General features: G+C 40.1%; 2 protein-coding genes across 5 annotated transcripts in view; both read left to right on the forward strand.

The window, feature by feature from the left end:
- The first annotated feature begins 5,223 nt into the window (after window positions 1–5,223).
- On the forward strand, window positions 5,224–6,678 carry fam110c (family with sequence similarity 110 member C). Its single transcript, XM_062034295.1, has one exon. The coding sequence runs from the start codon at window positions 5,312–5,314 to the stop codon at window positions 6,305–6,307; it is 996 nt and encodes a 331-aa protein (XP_061890279.1). The 5' UTR covers window positions 5,224–5,311; the 3' UTR covers window positions 6,308–6,678.
- Window positions 6,679–18,940: 12,262 nt separating this feature from the next.
- Window positions 18,941–24,127, forward strand: part of fbxo25 (F-box protein 25) — a 31,178-nt gene continuing 25,991 nt past the window's right edge. For 2 of the 4 annotated variants that reach the window (XM_062034665.1, XM_062034668.1), the window contains exons 1-2: window positions 18,949–19,051; window positions 19,511–19,680. In XM_062034665.1, the coding sequence (XP_061890649.1) occupies window positions 19,553–19,680 (128 nt within the window). In that variant the 5' untranslated portion in view covers window positions 18,949–19,051; window positions 19,511–19,552. Of the gene's footprint in view, window positions 19,052–19,510; window positions 19,681–24,127 lie in introns of all 4 variants that reach the window. The other 2 variants (XM_062034666.1, XM_062034667.1) reach the window with 2 other exon arrangements.

Raw genomic sequence — 24,127 nt, forward strand, 5'->3', positions numbered from 1 at the left:
CCCGAGGCCGGGATTGAACTCACGACTACTCAGGACCTTTGTATTGTGAGGCAGATGCACTAACCCCTCTGCCACCGTGCTGCCCTATATCATAAATAAGTAAATATAAATTATATATATGAATGAGGTAGATCCCCGCAACTTGATCAATTGAAAAGTAGCTCGCTTGCAGAAAAAGTGTGAGCACCCCTGCTCTTGTGCGTACCTCCAGCGTTCCACGGGAGATTCTTTGTTTGTAACCTTTTGTCAGGTAAGATTAGCTCCTTAGCATCGCCTCCGTTGGAGCGCTTTTTGTTGTATTTGCTAGTTTTTGTTCTTTAGCCCCTTTTTCCCTCCATAGCCGGAGCGTTTTGAGTTATTAATATTTTTGTTAGTTTAGTAGTCAGGTTAGATCTGTTTTGATAATGAGAATAAACAACTGTTTTCAGTAATTCTGCATCTGTGTCCAGAGTCCTAGTCGGGTCGTGACAGTAACAAAGAATCTCCCGTGGATCAAAAGTACAAAAAACGTGGCAATGGCTGTAGACAAGGCTGTGGCAAAGGAACGCTGGAGGTATGCACAAGACGATACGAAACACTCTGGCACAGGACAGAAGGAGGATGAGACATTTAAACACATGAGGGAGGGTGACACAGGTGGGCGCAATCAGGCAATCAAGAAAGACATCAGACCAGGGAATCAGGAGGAAGGGCAAGTGACCTGAAACGAGAGGGAGAGTCAGCATTTCAAAATAAAACAGGAAATGACAAAACAACATGAAACCAGACTTCACCCAGACCAGACTTCACCCAGGTGTGACAGATAGATAGATAGATAGATAGATAGATAGATAGATAGATAGATAGATAGATAGATAGATAGATAGATAGATAGATAGATAGATAGATAGATAGATAGATAGATAGATAGATAGATAGATAGATAGATAGATAGATAGATAGATAGATAGATAGATAGAAAGAGACAGATAGAGATAGAAATATATATATATATATATAGATAGAAAGATAGATAGATAGATAGATAGATAGATAGATAGATAGATAGATAGATAGATAGATAGATAGATAGATAGATAGATAGATAGATAGATAGATAGATAGATAGATAGATAGATAGATAGATAGATAGATAGATAGATAGATAGATAGATAGATATAGATAAGACAGACAGACATATAGCAAAATGAGCAATATATAGACATTTCAAAATACCGTGTACACACACACACACACACACACACACACACACACACACACACACACACACACACACACACACACACACACACACACACACACACACACACACACACACACACACACACACACACGCACACACCATTTATTTTTAACGTCCTCAACTGTGTGGACCTCGCCGCTTGACACCAGTTTACTGCATCGGTTATAGTGCCCCAGATCTTAGCTTTATATGTGCCCTTAAACCCTGAGTTTGCACTGCTGAGGATCACTACTTTGTTTTTCTCCACTTCCTGCAGTAGAACCTCCATTTCTGAACTCGACCAGTTTTTCTTCCGCTTTGGGGCTACCTCAGCAGTCCCCCCTTTCTTAAACTTACGTTTTGACATTATGTATTTCCCCCGCGGGTCTTCTGTAATCTGTTTGTGTTTTCTCCATGTGTTTGATGTTCGGCTTTTCCGCCGGAATTGTGCCCTTATATGGAGAATTAAGGGTGTTTACCTATGCAAATTACACAATTAAGGGTGTTTACATATGCATATTGGGGAAATAAGGGCGTGTTTATATGCAAATTATGATAGACATGCACACGCTAAACATTTGGCATTCAGCAACTTAAGAACAGCAAGTGGGAACACTTTGGCCGTTTAAGAACACGTCATGAATTTGAATGGACTCCTCTTAGAAAATCACTTAGGAAGAAAGATAAGAGGAAAAGTTAGGAACTTATTGCTGAATGGGGCCCATTGTTGCCAAGCAATGAAGGGTCAGCGTGGCTCGGTTGGTAGAGCGCCCGTGTTAGCAACTTGAGGGTTCCACGTTTGTCCCCCGCTTTCGCCATCCAAGACACTGCTGTTGTGTCCTTGGGCAAGACATTATATAATTACCATTATATAATTCACTTCACTTATTTCAGGCTCTCATGATCATCATCGTCATAATCATCATCTTCATCATCATAATACCAATAAGCAATGGAAAAAATGCAATAAAAACAGCGAAGTTATATGAAAATATAGTTATTATTCTTTTTTAATATGTGCTGTATACTATTTCATGCTGAAAAAGCTTAGAAATATTTCCTTTTTCATGTTAATCATATTAACGTATAATGTATGTAAAACAGTTTGGGAAAACCCTATATTTTTTGCAGTTAGAGACAAATGAGTGAAGACATTTGACGGACATCAAATGACTCTGCAATGTTTATCGTTAGTCAGAAGAGGACTTGTGGCATGTGAAAAACATTCACAACTTTAACTGAAGCATAAAAGTATTTTTATGTGTTTCTTTGCATCACCCTCCATCAGTAGATATGTTATGATGTTTAAAGAAACTAAAACATAATTTTCGTACTTAAATCTCACTTTCCATTATTTACTTTCATGCAGCAATGTGCATTTCAACCAGGGACGTGCAGCCAGGGTTGGCAAGGGATATCGTTTTATTGTAGATCCCAAATACTCAGAAAACGGGTACCAGTAGGTAAGAAAAGTTTGATTTGGATACCGTATCCCCTTTAAAACTACAAAGGGCCTCACATACCTTAAACCTCCCCGCACTTAACTGATTCCACACATTGTGCAACATGAACTTGGACTTGGACTTAGACCAGGGGTATCAAACGTACGCCCCGAGGGCCGGATCAGGCCCGCGAACAGGTTTTTTCCGGCCCGCGGGATGAGTTTAACCTGACTCTCGCCAGATCCTTGTAGTTCGCTGAGCTCCACACAAGGATCTGGGAGTTCTCAATAGGAGATGTATTTCAGAAGGCGGGGCCTTGTAAAAAAATCATTGTATGTGATTGGATAAATCACTTGTCCGTTATCTTAAATGACATGCTACTTCAACCACTCACATCGAAATCAACCCGTGACACTGATGAGAGCGACGCTGGGAAATCCAAACCCGGTCGGAAGAAGAGCCGAAATATCCTTGCCACCAATAAATGCTTTCAAAACCGTTCTCTGTTCATCTTTTAAAGAATTAATGTTTGATAGATTCGACAAAACAGTTGCAATAGCAGAATCAATGTCAGCACACGACGCAGTGAGGGCTGCGTGCCGCCACTGTAGTTTGAATCAAAGAGTCGCTTCGGCGCTACGTCACATCTATGAAATCCCGCCAGGCGATCCTGATTGGTTCATTATTTTATGCTATCTTGAAGGAATTTGCAAAGCCTTCAAGCCCAGATCCTTGTGTGGAGCTCAGCGAACTACAAGGATCTGGCAAGAGTCAGGTTAGGATGAGTTTGATAGGTATAAAAATTAACCTGAAATTGTTGAATGAACGAAACAGCTGTTCTAAATTTGTCCACTGGATGTCGCAATGCAATAGAAATTCTTCGTATCTTTGTAGATGATGTACAAAATAAACCACATGATGTTAGTACATCAGTCGAGGAAAATTATCAAACTGCATACACTACCGTTCAAAAGTTTGGGGTCACCCAAACAATTTTGTGGAATAGCCTTCATTTCTAAGAACAAGAATAGACTGTCGAGTTTCAGATGAAAGTTCTCTTTTTCTGGCCATTTTGAGCATTTAATTGACCCCACAAATGTGATGCTCCAGAAACTCAATCTGCTCAAAGGAAGGTCAGTTTTGTAGCTTCTGTAACGAGCTAAACTGTTTTTAGATGTGTGAACATGATTGCACAAGGGTTTTCTAATCATCAATTAGCCTTCTGAGCCAATGAGCAAACACATTGTACCATTAGAACACTGGAGTGATAGTTGCTGGAAATGGGCCTCTATACACCTATGTAGATATTGCACCAAAAACCAGACATTTGCAGCTAGAATAGTCATTTGCCACATTAGCAATGTATAGAGTGTATTTCTTTAAAGTTAAGACTAGTTTAAAGTTATCTTCATTGATAAGTACAGTGCTTTTCCTTCAAAAATAAGGACATTTCAATGTGACCCCAAACTTTTGAACGGTAGTGTAAATAAAGTTAAAAGTTAAAGTACCACTGATAGTCACACACACACTAGGTGTGGTGAAATTACTCTCTGCATTTGACCCATCCCTTTGTTCCACGCCTTGGGAGGTGAGGGGAGCAGTGAACAGCAGCGGTGGCCGCGCTCGGAAATCATTTTGGTGATTTAACCCCCAATTCTAACCTTTGATGCTGAGTGCCAAGCAGGGAGGTAATGGGTCCCATTTTTATAGTCTTTGGTATGACTCGGCCGGGGTTTGAACTCACGACCTACCGATCTCAGGGCGGACACTCTAACCACAAGGCCACTGAGCAGGCACATAACATTTGATTTTGATATAATTTTTTTAATCTTGATAGATTGAAAATGAACACCAATGAGTAGACTGATGAACATTATCACATAATTTATTTAGAAAATATAAATAACGACAAATAAAGTACAAATACTAACAACCGCAATGGGTAATTGTAAAAAAACAACAACACCATTATTATTTGTACAATTTCAGAATATGCTTGTTCTTTTTTTAAACAAAGAAAACAATCTGAAGTTGTCTTTATTTTTAAGTTATCGTGCCATGATTTTACCAGTCCGGCCCACTTGGGAGTAGATTTTTTCTCCATGTGGCCCCCGATCAAAAATGAGTTTGACATCCCTGACTTAGACAAACGTTATTGATCGACAAGGGAAATTGTTCCACACAGTAGCTCAGTTACAAATTATGGAAAGGGTAAGGATGGAAAGGATAATGCACACAAGGGCACAAAAAGAGGCCGAAAACAAAAGGCATAAAGTAGACTAAAAATTTACCATAGTAATATGGTATGTGAATGGAAGCCAAGATTATTTGCAAAGTGGTAAACAAAATATCAAAATACGAGTTTCTTAATCAAAGCCTTGCCCGAGAGACGGTAAGTGATATGTGACAGTGCCAGCTTTCACTGTTCTTACTTGCGATCCTATCAGGTGTACTTTGAACTGGCCCGTGTTTGGTTGAGAGCAGACTTGCACAGGATGGGTGGGGTTAAGAGGTGTGTGTTTGAGCAGGAAAAAAAAACTCTCCAGTTGGGAAACATGCTCAGGCAAATAGCAGAATTGAATGGAATCTTCCGCATGCAAAGACTGAGGAAAAAGCTGCTTTGAGGGCTCAGTCACATGCACCACTATGGAATCACCTAGCGATACCTCAAAAATCCTGGAGAAGGGTCCAGAGTACCTTCGAAAGCAGATGGAACTGGAGAGCGAGGTGAAAGGATCAATGAGTGCTGTTGAGAGACTTGCTGCGAGCAAACCCAAATATGTGAAGAGCCAGCTGGTGGTCAGATCGACTCAAGAACCGGTCATCAGCCTGGGATCTGCATCCGTTAGCAGCATGGGGTCCTCCAACTGGAGCTCAAGGCAATTCCAGGAGTCTCCAAAACAAAGCTCCTCACCGGGAAATGTAAGACGCTCCAGCTCCAAAAAGCGCCCCGACTCCCTTTTGCTTTACAGACAGAAATGTGAACTATTAAGAGGGGCTGGAAATGACCGCAAACATCACATAACGCGGAAACTTCTTCTCAACGCCACCAGGGTAAGCATTACCTTACCTGAGACAGAAGAAAAAGAGTGCGGGAGTGAGGGCGAGGGGGGAAGGGTCAACCCACCTGAGGAATATAGCTCGAGTGCAACGACCCCGACCCTTGGGAGGAGGAAGAATGTAGTAGAACACACCACCAAATGCATGGATCCTGGGCAAAAAGAAGGTTTTGGTGGTGTGAACACAATTGATAACCGGCTGAAGGTTCCTATCAGGAGGAGCAAAGGTGTCGCCCGATCCCGCTCGGACATCAGCTCCAGGTACTCCAAGAATTTTGCAGACTTCGACGCCTTCTTCAAGTACTGTGGCCTGGACGGGGAGGTCATCGAGTCACTGGGAAAGGAGAACTTCTCTGCGCGCTCGGACGAGATCGCGATGAAACTGCGAAGCGTCAGCGTGTCCACGTCGGACGACGGCTTCTCCAGGAACAGCGACGACAGCGACGGGCTGCAGGAGGACGTGTTACGCAAAAAGATCCGACAGGGGACATCCGTCATCGAGCGGAATGCACGCATTATCAAGTGGCTGTACAGCTGCAAAAATGCTGCAGATAGCGGCAAAAGGTTAAGGGACCTTGACTAAAAATGTTCAGGGGAAACTATCCATAGCTGGTATTCCCTGGGAGGGTTCGGAAGACATGCATCAACTTGAGAAAAACAATGAAAAACATCTTTTTTAAAGCTGCTTAGCGAGCTTTAGTTATGGTTTAAGGTGAAATTAACAGATTTTTGGTTACTACAGTGTGCAAACAGAGTCTGAGGTGAGCAGAAAAAGTTTTTTTGGGGAGTCGATTGTAAATTCCCTATAGGGCAGGGGTGTCAAACCGCATGGAGGAAAATCTATTCCCAAGTGGGCCGGTATGGTAAAATCATGGCATGATAACTTAAAAATAAAGACAACTCCAGGTTGTGTTCTTTGTTTTACTTTTGCCAAAAATACAACAAGTACATTCTGAAAACGTACAAATCACAAATAATCCTCTGGACAAAACACTACAAGTTTGTTAAAAATTGTGAGGAAATTGGTGCAGTTCCAAAAACACAATGAAATGGGACCCATAACCTCCCTGCTTGGCACTCAGCAACAAAGGGTTGGAGTTGGGGGTTAAATCACCAAAATGATTCCCGGGCGCGGCGCCGCTGCTGCCCACTGCTCCCCAAGGGGATGGGACAAATGCATAGGACAAATTTCACCACATCTAAGTGTGTGTGTGACAATCATTGGTACTTTAATCTTAAAACTTTAAAGCTTAGACTTCGTCTTAGTGTATCTACAAACCAAGGATTACACTTTAAGTTTAGTTTAGTTTAGTTTATTAAGGATCCCCATTAGTCTACACCCAAGTGGAGACTATTCTTCCTGAGGTCCAGACAAAAAACATCACACAATCACAAAACAAAAGATTACAATGCAGTACAACATGATCAAATAATAAAATGTTGCAATACAAAAATAGCAACAACAAAGAACAAAAAAAAACAACCTATAACTTCGAGTTTACATAATAATGTTCATACCAAAGATAAAAAGAGCAATATAAAAATAGATATATATATTTTTGCAAAAATAAAACAAAGAACCAATGGCCTAAAATATACACACTAGTGTACCAAAGACAAACAATAAGTGACGAAAAAGTACCATCCATCCATTTTCTACGGCTTGTCCCATAATCAATAAAATAGTCAATAATCAATAAAAACAGTCATGATATTAGGTACAATCTAGAATAATCTCTTTCGCAATACCTCTCCTCTTAGTCTATTCTTAAAACCCCCTATGCTGGTGATTGATACCAGATATTGTGGCAGTCGATTCCAGTAAGTGATTGCCCTATACATAAGAGTCTTTTTCAAAACATCAGTTTTGAGTTTAAGACGGGTGAGAGCACCTTTTAGGGCTCGCCTGGTACCATAGTTGTGACTGTCACTAGCAAGCAACAGCTGAGAATACAGATAAGCAGGTTTATGGTATGTATAGATTTAAAAAAAAAATAGAATCAGACTACAAGCTAGTCTTTCACCAACTCTCATCCATGACAATTCATTATGCATGACCTCAATGCCGGTCCTAAATGTCACAAATGTGACAAAAAAGTCACAATCTTTCTGGGATTGAACAAAAACACATGTGAACTCTTCTAGGTATCAAACACCTCCTTTATCATGTCCACATATCAATCAGAGCTAACTCAACAAACCGTAAGAAACGGAGGTAAAAACTATTCAAAAGGGTTAAGTTCTCTTTTCTCGCGTTTGACAGAGACATTTTGGGGCAACGAGGGTGCCAAATGATGACGTGTTCGAAGCAGAAGACATAAAACGGCAGGTTTTAAGTTTCTTGTGGGTCGAGGAGGAGGAGCCACAGTTCCTTTTTACTGTGTACCTCTTGCTGGGCCCCGGTATAAACCGTTTGCTTGCCTAACAGAATTGCTATTGTGACATCCAGTGGACACATTTAGAACAGCAGTTTCTTTAGTTAAAAAAAAAAAAGCAGCTAATTTTTATACTTGGCAAACTCATCACGCGGGCCGGATAAAACCTGTCCGCGGGCCTGATCCGGCCTGCGGGCCGTACATTTGACACTGTGCTACAATTTGAACACCACAGTGCTAAAAAAAACCAGACTTTTAACCTCACTTCTAATGTTGTATTGCCTCTACCAAGCACAGAGCAACCGAGGCGAGAGGCTGGTTTGTCAGTTTGTTTTGGACTTAGCAGAAACTACAAATTCGATTTCTGTCCGAGTAAGAATTTTGGTGCAAATCTGACAAAACATGTACATAGAGAAGTTAGTTTTAACGTATAAGTCAGTTTTAATGTGTGAGGAGGGCCCTCTCCTGGGCGGTGCCAGAAGATGTCAGAGAAGGCACAGCAGCTTGAAGAAATAAAGAAAACATTTTTGTCAAGCTGCTAAGCTAACTTCAGTTATGTTCAGGGGCAGATTTAACATTAGGCAAACACAGCAGTTGCCAAGGGCCCCAAAACATCACATAAAAAACAATCTCTCATTCAAATATGGCCACTATCAAGACCTCTCTTTTTGCCACCAGTCACACACTGACAGCCTCACTGGTAACAAAATGATGATCTCTTAAAAATGGCTAATGTTGCTATCATTTACAACAGGGATGTTCAACTAAATTGTTTTTGGGGGCCACAGTTCCAGATGAACAAGGACCAGGGAGGCAGACTCCTCCCTTCACTATTAATGAAGAACCCGGATCTTCTACAGTAGACATTTGATTTTGATCTACCGGTATTTATTGAATTACAGGAGTGCTCTGCTGTTTTTGAGGACCTTCTGAAAAAATGCCCGTCTCTCACAAGTTTTTTGAACTGAACTCGCGGAGCACCAGTTGAAATAACGAAAAAGAGAAGACCTAAAATGAAACCTCGAGCAACACTACTAGTATAACTAAAGAAGATAAATAAATTACTACTGACTGCATCTGAAGTAAACAAGCTACAGCAACACCCAAGTTACATTAATCACGTTATTTAACTGCCAAAAGGGAGGGGAGTTAAAGAGGTGCTTTGAGAAACGCCTCAGTCATGTCAACTACAAATTTGGACTCCAGTGTTCTATGTTTGCTAGCAAGAATAAAATGTTGAGGATCTGCTAATGTGTTTACAGTGGTCCAAATTCCTCTAAACGACAAGTTTTAGAAATTTGCTACAAAAATGTTTGTCCCCCAAGTTTTGAATCGGTATGGTATTACAGCCGCTCGCCAACCTTTAATGTGCAGCTCAAATGGTAGTTTCTAACAACATGGTAAAAGGGCCTCTATATCAGTGTTTTTCAACCACTGTGCCACGGTGTGTGCCGTAAGATACAGTCTGGTGTGCCGTGGGAGATTATGTAATTTCACCTAATTGAGTTAAAAATATTTTTTGCAAACCAGTAATTATAATCCGCAAATGTGGCGTTGATTGAGTGTCTGCACCAATGTTCCCTCTAATTTTTCATGTGTGTGAGCAAACGCAAAAACTCCCTGAGCATTCAGTGGTGCCCATGTGAGCAACATCAGACGTGCACACTGTGGCTACACCAGCAGCACACCTGTCCCAAACCTGACTAAATAACAAGTTCAATCTCCATCCATCCATCCATTTTCTACCGCTTGTCCCTTTCGGGGTCGCAGGGGGTGCTGGAGCCTATCTCAGCTGCATTCGGGCGGAAGGCGGGGTACACCCTGGACAAGTACCCACCTCATCGCAGGGCCAACACAGATAGATAGACAACATTTTCTTCTTATTATAATCAAATGACAGCAGTCATTTCAATGAGATGATTTTCTAATATAAATGTTTAGGCCCACTTACAATGACAATAACAAAAAATATTGTTTTTCATGAACTGTGTACTTATATTGTTTGTCTGGGTGGAGGTCCTGCTTTGGAAATAAGTTGTACCCCTTTCAGACATTGCATTTAGTTCCCATTAAAAAATTCACATGTTGCACAATGAGATGTAAGCAGGGGATCATGTGTACATTCCTGCAACTTCCTGTTTGTAAAAAATATATTAGTATTAGTATTTATTTAATATACTAACAGCATTTCATGATTAATATTTATAAATTAAGATTCCTAATAAATGACACTAAAATAAGCACACATTTGATTGGTAAATCATAGTGTAACGACCTGGAATGACACTTTATGTGTGGTGTTGGAGTTGTCCGACTTTTTGTGTGGCTGTAAACGCATCACAGGCTAAGTGCCATATGTGCATGTGTTGGCGCAAGTGAGAAAGAGCGAGCGGCTGCTGTTGATATAACAAAGTTGCTTTTGGTCTGGTTTGTACTGCAGAAAATGACCAGTTTTGCTAGATATCATTTTTTTTACTAATGTTTTGGTGATGTGTTTATGGCCGACAATAAAGAGTTTTGCTCAGTAAAGTGATGGATGGAATTCATGTCCTCAAAGCGTCTCGACAGACGTTACAATATTTGAACAATGATGACGAAAACTGTTTTCGCTGTCGTGTCCGTGTGTCGAAAATTGTTATGCGCTTATTTTTTAATTAGATTTTGTGCGTGGCATAGATTTGCCGTGCGCAGAGGACGCTTGAGCAGTGCGCAATTGCACAGGCGCGCACATTAGAGGGAACGTTGGTCTGCACTGTCTCGAGCTCTGCAGTGTAACCATGTAATACTCTTCCATATCAGTATGTGGCAGCAGGTAGCTAATTGCTTTGTAGATGTTTGTCGTGATCACAATATGCAGACGACAGCGGGAGGCAGTGTGCAGGTAAAAAGGTATCTAACGCTTAAACCAAAAATAAATAAAAGGTGAGTGTCGCTAAGAAAAGGCATTGAAGCTTAGGGAGGTTATGCAAAACAAAACTAAAACTGAACTGGCTGCAAAGTAAACAAAAACAGAATGCTGGACGACAGCAATGACTTCCAGCGTGTGGAGCAGACAGCGTCCACAAAGTACATCCATACATGACATGACAATGAACAATGTCCCCACAAAGAACGATAGCGTCCGCACAACTGAAATAGTCTTCATTGGCTGCTGAGTTTCATTTTTTAATGTTTTCTGCTGGTGGTGTGCCTCAAAAATTTTTCTATGAAAAAAATGTGCCTTGGCTCAGAAAAGGTTGAAAAACACTGCTCTATATGACATATGACTGAAGGCTAAATAACTAGATTTTTAGTTATGGTGAGAAAGCCTAGGGTGAGCAAAAACCCCCAGAAAATCTTTTTTGCGGGTGTTTGGGAGGCTTCCAATTTCCGCTGCTTGAGAAACTACTGACTTGATCCTCAACTTTAATTTGTCTTTGCCGAACACACACCAACAAAGGCAGGATTTGTTTGGTGTGGCTGCAGTTTGTTAGTAAAAACTGTTACATCAACTTCCTCGAAATGTTGTGGGTGGGTGGCACATTTGCAACAAAAGAAACAATTTTGATGGTAAGTCGACATGAAAATGTGTACAAAAAGTCAAATGTTCATTTTCCCTGAATCAATAATCCAGGACCGGGAGACTTTTTCTTTTCATTTATCATCATTCTCGCTCAAAATGAATCAATGTCATTCAAGAATCTGAAAAAACATCAGACCCTGCAACAACGATTCAATTTGGTTTTCTGTCTCATAGGGGAATGACTAAGCACATGTTAACAAACACATCGTTGTTTGTTACACAAAGAAGCTACTTTGTACATTAAGTGTAACTTTATCACACTTCCTTGTGAGTCTACAGCATTGTATCATGTTCATTTCTGTTGCAGTGTTAAAAGGTTGTAACCGGCGGGGTGAAACTGGAGTTTGTCTGTCACACATGCATACCTACTAATAACGTTTGTGCTGTATATTTCAGTCACATTGCAGACGCACCTTTAGGAATTCTGACAGACATCCAGGCAGGTCATGTCTTGCTCTCTAGCGTCAGTTCAATTTCACCACCCCTGAGGTATTTATACTGCTGCTTCCTTGATAAGCCAAAGTTTACTTATTTTGCATAAACATTCTTATATTTTAGCAATAACATGGCTGAAAAAGCATTCACTGTCAAAATAAATGGATGAGTTGGTGAATTTTGTCATGTTTGGGAATAAATAGTTGCAGATTAATCCAAGGTGTTGCAAAAATGGCCACAAAATCGTATGTGAAAGTGTGTCAAATGCATGTTTGTCTTAATGCCAGTTATAGTGTTTTTGTGGCGGGGCTCTCCCTTAGAGATAGGGTGAGAAGCTCTGCCATCCGGGGGGAGCTCAAAGTAAAGCCGCTGGTCCTCCACATCGAGAGGAGCCAGATGAGGTGGTTCGGGCATCTGGTTAGGATGCCACCCGAACGCCTCCCTAGGGAGGTGTTTAGGGCACGTCCGACCGGTAGGAGGCCGCGGGGAAGACCCAGGACACGTTGGGAAGACTATGTCTCCCGGCTGGCCTGGGAACGCCTCAGGATCCCCCGGGAGGAGCTGGACGAAGTGGCTGGGGAGAGGGAAGTCTGGGCTTCCCTGCTTAGGCTGCTGCCCCCGCGACCCGACCTCGGATAAGCGGAAGAAGATGGATGGATGGATAGTGTTTTTTACTCAGTTGTATTGATTGATTGATTGAAACTTTTATTTGTAGATTGCACAGTTCAGTACATATTCCGTACAATTGACCACTAAATGGTAACACCCGAATACGTTTTTTTTAACTTGTTTAAGTCGGGGTCCACGTAAATCAATTCATGGTACTGTATGATTACAGTAGTAGTATTAGAAGTACAGTACATAACTACAGAATGCAATTTCTGAAGAAATTGTGTGTAAATGCTCAATAGCTGAGTGTCCTAAAAACTATTAATTTATTGACTGTGAAATTCTTTGAATCGTCTTAGAATTTCTGTATTCATTTGGAACTAAGAAAAGTGCTCTTTTCATTTCAATTAAAGGAAAACTGCACTTTTTTTTAGAATTGTGTCTATAATTCACAATCCATAAGTGAGACAAGGTGACAGAGACAGGAGCTGTAGTGGGGCCTACTAAAGTCGGGACACAAGTTTGTGCACCTTGGACAGGAATGGGAATCGTTGTCAATGGCTGTGTAATCGGGATAGCGGCAGCGGATTTTATTGGAGTTATTGATGGGAGCTGACGTTGTTGACATTGCATCATCTTCAGACTCCGACAAGAAAGACTTGACAATACGGGCAATGTGTAAGTCTTTCTCCAGTTTCTTTAAGCGTCTGCGCCGTTCCATTTCCCTTGCCATATTCTCCTTGGCAAGGTGAGCATCCTCTTGTAGTCTTTGTCCTTCTTTAGCTTGTGCATCCAATTTCTTCGCCTCCAAGTCATCTTTCCTTTCCTCTTCTATTTCTTGCTGTAGGTCAGCAAACTCCAAACCTTTAATTCGCTCCTCTAGGGCAGCTGTTTGAACATCAGGAATATTTTAGAGCAGTTGAAGCCCATGCGATCGCCGAGAGGATCGACGTGATGAAGCAGATGACTGGTACCCGGACGCACTCCTAGCTCTGGTTGGCCTTGCTTCACCGTGTTGTCCTACTGGTAGTGAGGAGATTTGGGCAGCAGGCAGTTGAGAGGGAAGGAGGGTGACATCGTAAGGGGCCAAATGCTGTGGTAGTTGAATGTCTCTCTTTGGCCTGACAGAGGGCTGGTGATCAGCAGGTGATGACACCATAGTGTCTGATGGTGGAACTCTATCCGGCTCGAAGGACCAATCTAAGGAAGGGATAGTAGTTCTTTTAGAGTTGGGACACGATGGACAGATTCCGGCCAGAGAATACTTTAATCATCTTTATTGCTGAAAGGTAGATGTGAATGTATGTGTGGTTTTGTGTGTGTGTGTGTGTGTGGTATTTAGTCGTCAACGCACACAATGTTGGCTGCCACCACTGATTGAAACCGGCTATTCTGACAAAGAAGTGCTTTAAAGTGGAAATGACGTCACAGATTGACCTATCAACTTAAAGGCATAGGAACATTACAAAACTGGTTAAAGGCACACAATAGGCTTTCGTACAGATTGTTTCTTGTAATGCATTCTAAACTCGTAAACAAATGTTAGCAGCTGTTAGCTAACAATGGTGCCAATGGGAGTTGCTCTATTCCACATATAAAGCGCTCAAAAAACCTCCAAAAACCTCCATCAGCTTTTTATATACATGCTGTAAGTATATATGTAATGTAGCAACAGGCACATTCATAATACCATAATATTTAATTAATTTCACAGATGCACCAAAACTTTCACTATTTCTTTCAACAAGAACAACTCTCACTAATCATGGCATATTTAATGAGAGCCAACAACAACAACTACTTTGGGACAAGTGATGATATTTTTTAACCTGAATATAAGGAATCTCAGCTACAAGTTTTAGAAGCTGTGTGATAAGCAGATCCAGCAAGGAGCACTATTCCTAATTGCTGAACAAGAAATACAAACCACAAACATAATATTACAATCACTTACTGTACATTGTCTGCTCTCAATGGGATGTCGACTGATGGGATGTTTATATCTTCCGTTTAGATAAAGAATTAATTCTAATTCTCACACCGGTAAAACAAACCAAAATAGGTGAGTGCCAAAGGTGAATGTTAAAGTTGACCAACTTCTCGGTTTATGGCCACAACCTTCTCCTCTACAAGAGAGAGGCATGATTTATAATCTGGAATTCCCTTTTACCAACTCAGAGGCGATGCAGCAGCAGCTCACCAGCTTGATATGACGGTATAGCTGCATAAGCTTGTTACCTTTCCGTGATCACAGCGCCTTCCTTGGCGTTAGCGTTCATATTAACAATATTGCTAACACTTGGTTTATATTCAAGTCACGAGATGTAAATGAAGTATTGTTGGTGGTTTTAGGAAGTGTTTTACGAAGACTTAATGGACGCAGTACATGACTCCCATTTGCTTCATTGTTAGCCACCTCGTACTTGCCGTATATTACGAATTAGAATGCATAAAGAAAGAACAAAGACATATGTGTTCTAGGCAAAATTCCCAAAAAATGTAGTTCTCCTTAAGGCTGTCAAAGTTAACGCCATAATAACATGTTAACGAAAGTTTCCTTTAGCAGCACTAATGTTTTATCAAGCGATTAAATCGTATCCTGTGTGACCCTCAATTCATACCGTACAAATCTTAAGTTACAGGAGCAAATAAAGTTCAGAAATGGACAAAGAAAAATGTATATTGATTTGCAAGTTTAGGTCGCCCTTGCCAAACAACTGAAGTTATTTCTATCCATTGTCCCTTTGAGTTGAGTTATCAGTATCAATCAATCAATCAATCAATATCCTGTATTTAACCAGGTAAAAAAAAACTATGTGAGTTTAAAATCTCTTTTCCAAGAGTGACCTGGCCAAGAGGGTAGCAAAAATTGTTACAGAAATACATATACAAATAACAGAAAACAGCAGCAGTTACACATAATTAAAAATAAATTACTTACATACTGTATATTGACATATTGACATAATCACCTGAGTGTTGCCAAGTCCATGTATTATAAGCAACTTTTTTTTTTAGTTGTTTGCAAAGTTCGTAAGTCTTGTGTTGCGTTTTTTTGGGCTTGTTTTTTAACGTGTGGTTGCTTGTTTGGGCTTGCTTTTCTGTTCCCATGACAGCGCCCTTTTCGACACAACATTTCCTGGTTATTGCGCCCGTAAACACACCCACACAACTGACGCATGTGCAACTACACTACACCAGAGCCCAGACTGACAAGTAAAGAGAAAAAGTAGGATTAAGTGGGGGGAAAAAACCCTATATATATATATATATGGCCTCAGGATCTTTCTGTGTGGAGTTTGCATGTTCTCCCCGTGACTGCGTGGGTTCCCTCCGGGTACTCCGGCTTCCTCCCACCTCCAAAGACATGCACCTGGGGATAGGTTGATTGGCAACACTAAATTGGCCCTAGTGTGTGAATGTGAGTGTGAATGTTGTCTGTCTATCTGTGTTGGCCCTGCGATGAGGTGGCAACTTGTCCAGGGTGTACCCCGCCTTCCGCCCGACTGTAGCTGAGATAGGCTCCAGCGCCCCCCGCGACCCCGAAGGGAATAAGCGGTAGAAAATGGATGGATGGATGGATATCTATATATATATATACAAACATATATATACAAACATATATATATGGATTGAAAGCCAGGTGGAAAATGTCTTGCGTCTTTGTGTGTGCATGTGTCTGTATCTGTTTGTGTCCATTTTGTGTTGAGCTGCTAAAAAAGCATAGGTTAGTAAAAATTTGCATTAGGGCTGTCAAAAAAAAAGACTTAACTATGTGATTAATCACAAAAGATTATTGCATTAGTCATGTATAAACACAGATTAATTACGTACTTTATTTTGATCATACATGCTCCATTACCTTAATTGTGGATGGTTACCTGAAAGATGGCGTGTTTTGTTTTACGATCAATGATCGGGTCAACGCATTCACCATTTGATATGATGAGTAAGAAAACTCTTGACTAATGTGCTTACAGGCAAATTTCACTCCAAAATATACCATGACAGGACTTTATATATAACTAGAGATGTCCGATAATACCGGCCTGCCTATATTATCGGCCGATAAATGCTTTAAAATGTGATATCGGAAATTATCGGTATCGGTTTCAAAAAGCAAAATTAATTACTTTTTAAAACGCCGTTGTACGGAGCGGTACATATCTGGTAAAACACGGATATAAACCCAGTCAGCAGCCCCTCCCCTGTCCCCTCTCCCCACACACAACACAGGAGTTGACGACTGCAGCATGAGAGGTTTAGTGGCGACGCTTGATGACCTCATCAAACCTCCGCGAGCGCAGCATAACAACAAGAGTGTGTTGTTGCCGGTGCTGTAGCCGTGGTTAACAAGCGAGCGAGCTCAATGACTGACTATCGACACCATGTCTATGGTTTGGGATTATTTTAAAGTGTATCTGACGGATAAAAAACTGGCAATTTACAATGACTGCAAAAAGTTGGTTATGCGAGGAGGAACCAAGACGTCTTCCTTTAATACGACCAATTTGATCTCCCACCTCTTCAAGAATCATAAGGAGATACAAGATGAATACAAGCGGAAGGTGGATGAAAAGCCAACACCGAAAAAAAGTAGTACCACACATGTATCGCTTAAAGACTCCGCCGAGAAAAAACAAAAATACAACAAAAACCACCCCGGGGCGAAAGCTCACGTTGTGGTCAGGAACAACGCACGCAGTATGTCAAAAGCTACGTTGGCTAGTCTGCCCTGCATGGCGCACACTTTGCAGCTTGCAGTGAACGGAGATGGCCAGTCTCAACGCAGCATTTCAGAAGCTCTGGCTGAATGAATAGGCCACTTCAAGCACTCACCACTAGCTTGCAGCACATTTGTGTTACTCATACAAATACGTTACAGCAGGGCAGATTGAGCCCAGTTTATAATTTCCTGTTATACAGTATGCCAGGCAGTCTTGCACTAAATGAGGACTATGTTATTGTTTACTTTATTACTCTAGTATACTCTGGACTGAAGCTGCGTGCCTTCATTGTTTTTGTAGCTGTTGTTTTGAGGCATGTTTTAAAAAAAAAAAAGAATAATGCACTTTCTAAAAACTTAGACTTAGACTTAGACTTTGTGAAAGTCAAAGTATAGTATTTCCCATAGTTGTAGTGGGTATCAGGATTATCTCAGGGAGAGCATATCCCAAATTCCAAGCTGCTATTTTAAGGCATTTAAAAAAAAAATAATGCACTTTGTGACTTCAAATATGGCAGTACCATGTTGGCAATTTTTTCCATAATTTGAGTTGAAGTTGTTCTCTTATTTTGGAAAACTTTGTTACATTGTTTAATGCATCCAGCAGGGCATCACAAAAAAATTAGGCATAATAATGTGTTAATTCCATGACCGTATATATCGGTATCGGTTGATATCGGAATCGGTAATTAAGAGTTGGACAATATCGGAATATCGGATATTGGCAAAAAAGCCATTATCGGACATCTCTATATATAACTATTACCAACATTTGAGCAAATAACTGATGTGCGTTGAAGCGAAACATACAAAAAAAATAGGTGACATTCTGTGACATTTTTTGTCCAAATATTGGGTCTTTGTTCAAAATGATTTAAATTATGCAAGCCAGTAATACCCTGCGATGAATTATGATTATTCCTAATTCAAATGTGTGATTAATATAATTTTTTAAATAATCATTTGACAATACACATTTGGTTAAATCAAATTGTCCAGTCCTATATTAGGTGTACATTTTAATAAGACATACCTATTAAAGATGAAAACAATCTTATATTTGCGGTTAATCCGGTCAGCTATGAATTAACAATGGACAAAATGTGACTAATCCCAATTAAATATTTGAGTCGTTTGACATATCTAATTAAAAAAAAAAAAATGGACATGCAAAAAGTGGAACATTGAATGTCGATGCTGGAATGATTGTTGTTGAGAAATTCAAAATTTGGAGGTATTTATTTCAATGGGAATTTTATGGTAAAATTTGAATTTGGGGGATACAAGGAATGTATTCTTTATGTGAATCATAACTGACTTAACTTCAAAAATCAAAATACTAGTACATGTGCGACGTCCTGCTGTCACGTGTCGGAGAAAGCCCCAACCAAACAGCGAGGATTAGGAAAAAGACAGTGATTGACAGCTTACTCCTAGCCAATCCGGAGCGCTGCTACGCATAGCAACAAGATTTATTCATATGATTCGTCCAATCAGACAGAAGGTAGGCGGAGCTCAGTGGAGAGTCCGGGCTGTGTTTACTTCCGTCAATATTTTGAGCAAGAAAACCCAGAACAGACACGGAAGACGTACGTAAACGAGTTGTCATTGCCTTTTAAGGTATGTTTAGATTATTTTTTGTATAAATAATAGCTTTTAGATGTGTTATAATATTCTATAAACGGGCTGTCAACAATCATAAAAAACGCTATAGTGTATGCTATGTGAACTGCTGTTGTTTACCCATCAATGTCACTAACAAAATAGGCTAAAAATAGTACTACTACTTAACTTGTAGTAAAGCCAAAAGCTGTATAGAATAAATACATTGTTTCTTTGTGTAAGTCTATCTACTGTATGTGGAAAGGAGATGCCATCAAAATATTTTGATAATTAGATGGGATACACATCCATCCATCCATTTCCTACCGCTTGTCCCTTGTGGACCTTTTGATTGTGCTAAGAAAACAAAAATAACAATGGTTACCGATATAACTTTACTTGTTTTTCTTCAAAGTTGAATACAAAATACACATGGATGTGTTAGAACATAATTTAGAATTGTGTCAAATCTTGCAGGTGCTTTGTATTTCAGCGACCACCCCCCAAGTAGCAAATAAAATGCCTTTCTTGGGCCAGGACTGGAGGTCCCCAGGGTGCAGCTGGACAAAGACAGAACACGGCTGGAAGAAGATGGTCATCTACGGACACGAGCTGGAAGACAGTAACAGAGAGATAGACTTAAATGAGTAAGAGCAAGTCATTTTCATTGTATTCTTTCATTGAAAGTCTGCACGTTAGCAGAATAGCATCACACAAACCCACATTATACACAAAACATATGTGGGCTGTATCAAAAATGATGCCTTTACAAAATAATAATGACCATTGACACATGATTTATATAGATTAGGAGCATATTAGTTTTAGTGTGTTTTTTTTAGGGGTACCAGTCAATGTATTGGGAAGGTATATAGCAGACTAGGGTTGTACGGTATACCGGTATTAGTATAGTACCGTGATACTAAAGAATCATATTCAGTACTATACCGCCTCTGGATCTACACCTGACATCCACTATAATAATACCAAGTACAGTAGCGTATCTAGTCGAGACCACTATAATTACGTCGATATCTTTTGGCATTGCAAAATCTTCTTTCGTTTAAAAAAAAATTATATTATGTTTATAAACTCAGGAAATATGTCCCTGGACACATGAGGACTTTGAATATGACCAATGTATGATCCTGTAACGACTTGGTATCGGATTTATACCCAAATTTGTGGTATCATGCAAAACTAATGTAAAGTATCAAACAACAGAAGAATAAGTGAATATTACATTTTAACAGAAGTGTAGATAGAACATGTTAAAAGACAAAGTAAGCTGATATTAACAGTAAATGAACAAGTAGATTAATAATTCAATTCCTACCACTTGTCCTTAATCATTTTGACAAAATAATAGAATGGAAAATGACACAATATGTTACTGCATACGTCAGAAGCTAAATTAGGAGCCTTTGTTTGTTTACTTACTACTAAAAGACAAGTTGTCTTGTTTGTTCACTATTTTATTTAAGGAAAAACTTGCAATAAGAAACATATGTTTAATTTACCGTAAGATTTTTTGTTGCAATAAAGCCAATTATGCATTTTTTTGTGGTCCCCTTTATTTAGAAAAGTACCGAAAAGTATAGAAATAATTTTGGTACCGGTACCAAAATATTGGTATCGGGACAACACTATAGCAGACACACCGAAAAATGGACACTGTACCAAACAGACCTGCTTGGTGGAAACAGAGCTTAAAGGCCTACTGAAATGATTTTTTTTTATTTAAACGGGGATAGCAGATCCATTCTATGTGTCATACTTGATCATTTTGCGATATTGCCATATTTTTGCTGAAAGGATTTAGTAGAGAACATCGACGATAAAGTTCGCAACTTTTGGTCGCTGATAAAAAAAAGCCTTGCCTGTACCGTAAGTAGCGTGACGAAATTTAAAATTGCACTTTATAAGTTAACCCGGCCGTATTGGCATGTGTTGCAATGTTAAGATTTCATCATTGATATATAAACTATTAGACTGCGTGGTCGGTAGTAGTGGGTTTCAGTAGGCCTTTATTGTACAGTACATCCGTAAACCCTAAACATGTTGGTGTTTCCACTGCAAGGTGTGTAGGCTCTATAAATAATGTCATAACATAAATTGCGATGTTTAATTTGAAAGGATTCATAGAGCTTTGTTGAAGCATGCATACATAATTAAACACTGGAAAAACCTGTTAGTGCGAATGAAATATTTCCTTATAAGGATTGTATGTTCGATCAGCGGGGATAGGCTACAGCTCATGGTATCAACAGTATTGAAAGTGGTATCATTTGTACACAACATGAGGGATTGACTGACATGCATAGTACCGGTAATTGATTTTTTTCTCAACATACTTTATATTCAGTACATTAAACATGACCATTTTTGGAGCAACTTCCTATTTGCTAATTCACATGAATTAGTCATTAATGACTTATGCCTAAAGCTTACAATGCTTATTGGTCCATTGTGTACACGCTGTCTCATTGTTCTTGGCATTGCGTAAGCACTGAAAGTGGGAATCATAATGCTACTCGGTGACGTCTCACTCGGGTCACAATGTTGCTATTTTCTGTTGATTGGCCAACGCACAATGAGATGCGAGCTGTCTTCACACGCTGAAAGACCCAAGTCACGGTCTCGGACAATTACATTGCGAGCAGATTGGCCCCTTGCCAAGTGACAGCTTGACTGGCAATGTGACCTCATCAAGTGGAGGTGCGGAATAGCACGTTACACCATTGTTGTGTTTCAATGTACTTATTGCAGTCTTTTTACGTGTATTGTCTCATTTATTTATCTGCAACAGCCAAGGCCAAGATGGAGTTAATCAGAGAATAGAGTGGAATATGATACAGTAAGAAAAATCTCCTATTGAAATAATATAAATATAAATAATGAGTTCCAGAGAAAAACTGTGACCATCGCAAAACTGTTATAAGTAACACATTTTAAACCTAAAATCAGCAATTAATAATTGATAATTTAATCAATTGAGTGTTAATTAAGTGAACCTTGGAGCAATTAAGGAAAGATTTGGTGCACTATTTGGTTGCAATTACTAGCAAAGTAGCTGTTGATTTAGTCTCAACTACAGTGGTACCTCAACGTAAGAGTGCCCCAACTTAATAGTTTTAGGTAAGAGTTGTCCCTCGGCTAATTGTTATACTTTTAGTTGCAAGCATCCACTTCTTCTCAGGGCTGTCCCTCAGATTCTCTTTCTTCCTTTCCATGGTTAGAAAAAGCACCAAGTTATGTTGATCTCTAGCTATAAGCTCATGCTTGTGAGTAAAACCAGATGTTTTAGTCAGATCTTACTGAACTCACCTCTAATTTCCGCTGGATGCGTAACGGCAGCAGAACGGCGCCACCACGGTGGCGGACTCTTTCCAGTTTTATTTAAGTCAATGTATTCAGTTTCCACCACTGCGAAACAGGGGAGCTTGTACTACAAATTTTTGCTTGCAACCTACGACAAGAGACAGCTCTAATACCAAAAACTCTTAGGTTGGGGCACTCTCAAGTGGAGGTGCCACTGTATTTGTTTTGGACTTATTTCAGAACTACGTTTACACTTGCACAATCCAACATGTCTAAAAAGGAGTAGGAAGAAGCCAAGCTTATTTAACCCTAGCCCTTCTACATGTTTCTGACAAATGAGGTAATAAAAGTTGTGTTGCAGATGTGCACTTATTTAAATGTATTGATGTGAAAATGTAAACGTTAAGCACCACAAAACAGTCAGTTGACTCTCAGCGTGCCTTTGAGATACCGACGTATAATCCTCTTAAACCTAATACAAACCCCGTTTCCATATGAGTTGGGAAATTGTGTTAGATGTAAATATAAACAGAATACAATGATTTGCAAATCATTTTCAGCGCATATTCAGTTGAATATGCTACAAAGACAACATATTTGATGTTCAAACTGATAAACATTTTTTTTTTTGCAAATAATCATTAACTTTAGAATTTGATGCCAGCAACACGTGACAAAGAAGTTGGGAAAGGTGGCAATAAATACTGATAAAGTTGAGGAATGCTCATCAAACACTTATTTGGAACATCCCACAGGTGAACAGGCAAATTGGGAACATGTGGGTGCCATGATTGGGTATAAAAGTAAATTCCATGAAATGCTCAGTCATTTACAAACAAGGATGGGGCGAGGGTCACCACTTTGTCAACAAATGCGTGAGCAAATTGTTGAACAGTTTAAGTAAAACCTTTCTTAACCAGCCATTGCAAGAATTTAGGGATTTCACAATCTACGGTCCATAATACCATCAAAGGGTTCAGAGAATCTGGAGAAATCACTGCACGTAAGCAGCTAAGCCCGTGACCTTCGATCTCTCAGGCTGTACTGCGTCAACAAGCGACATCAGTGTGTAAAGGATATCACCACAAGGGCTCAGGAACACTTCAGAAACCCACTGTCAGTAACTACAGTTGGTCGCTACATCTGTAAGTGCAAGTTAAAACTCTCCTATGGAAGGCGAAAACCGTTTATCAACAACACCCAGAAACGCCGTCGGCTTCGCTGGGCCTGAGCTCATCTAAGATGGACTGATACAAAGTGGAAAAGTGTTCTGTGGTCTGACGAGTCCACATTTCAAATTGTTTTTGGAAACTGTGGACGTCGTGTCCTCCGGACCAAAGACGAAAAGAACCATCCGGATTGTTATAGGCGCAAAGTTGAAAAGCCAGCATCTGTGATGGTATGGGGTTGTATTAGTGCCCAAGACATGGGTAACTTACACATCTGTGAAGGGGCCATTAATGCTGAAAGGTACATACAGGTTTTGGAGCAACATATGTTGCCATCCAAGCAACGTTACCATGGACGCCCCTGCTTATTTCAGCAAGACAATGCCAAGCCACGTGTTACATCAACGTGGCTTCATAGTAAAAGGGTGCGGGTACTAGACTGGCCTGCCTGTAGTCCAGACCTGTCTCCCATTGAAAATGTGTGCCTAAAATACCACAACTGAGACCCCCGGATTGTTGAACAACTTAAGCTGTACATCAAGCAAGAATGGGAAAGAATTCCACCTGAGAAGCTTAAACAATGTGTGTCCTCAGTTCCCAAACG

The sequence above is a fragment of the Entelurus aequoreus genome, linkage group LG23 (genome assembly GCF_033978785.1).
Source record: "Entelurus aequoreus isolate RoL-2023_Sb linkage group LG23, RoL_Eaeq_v1.1, whole genome shotgun sequence".
Lineage (NCBI taxonomy): Eukaryota > Metazoa > Chordata > Actinopteri > Syngnathiformes > Syngnathidae > Entelurus > Entelurus aequoreus.

Coding starts and splice junctions, on each gene's coding strand:
- fam110c (XM_062034295.1), top strand. CDS start 5,312: ATGGAATCACCTAGCGATACCTCAAAAATCCTGGAGAAGGGTCCAGAG.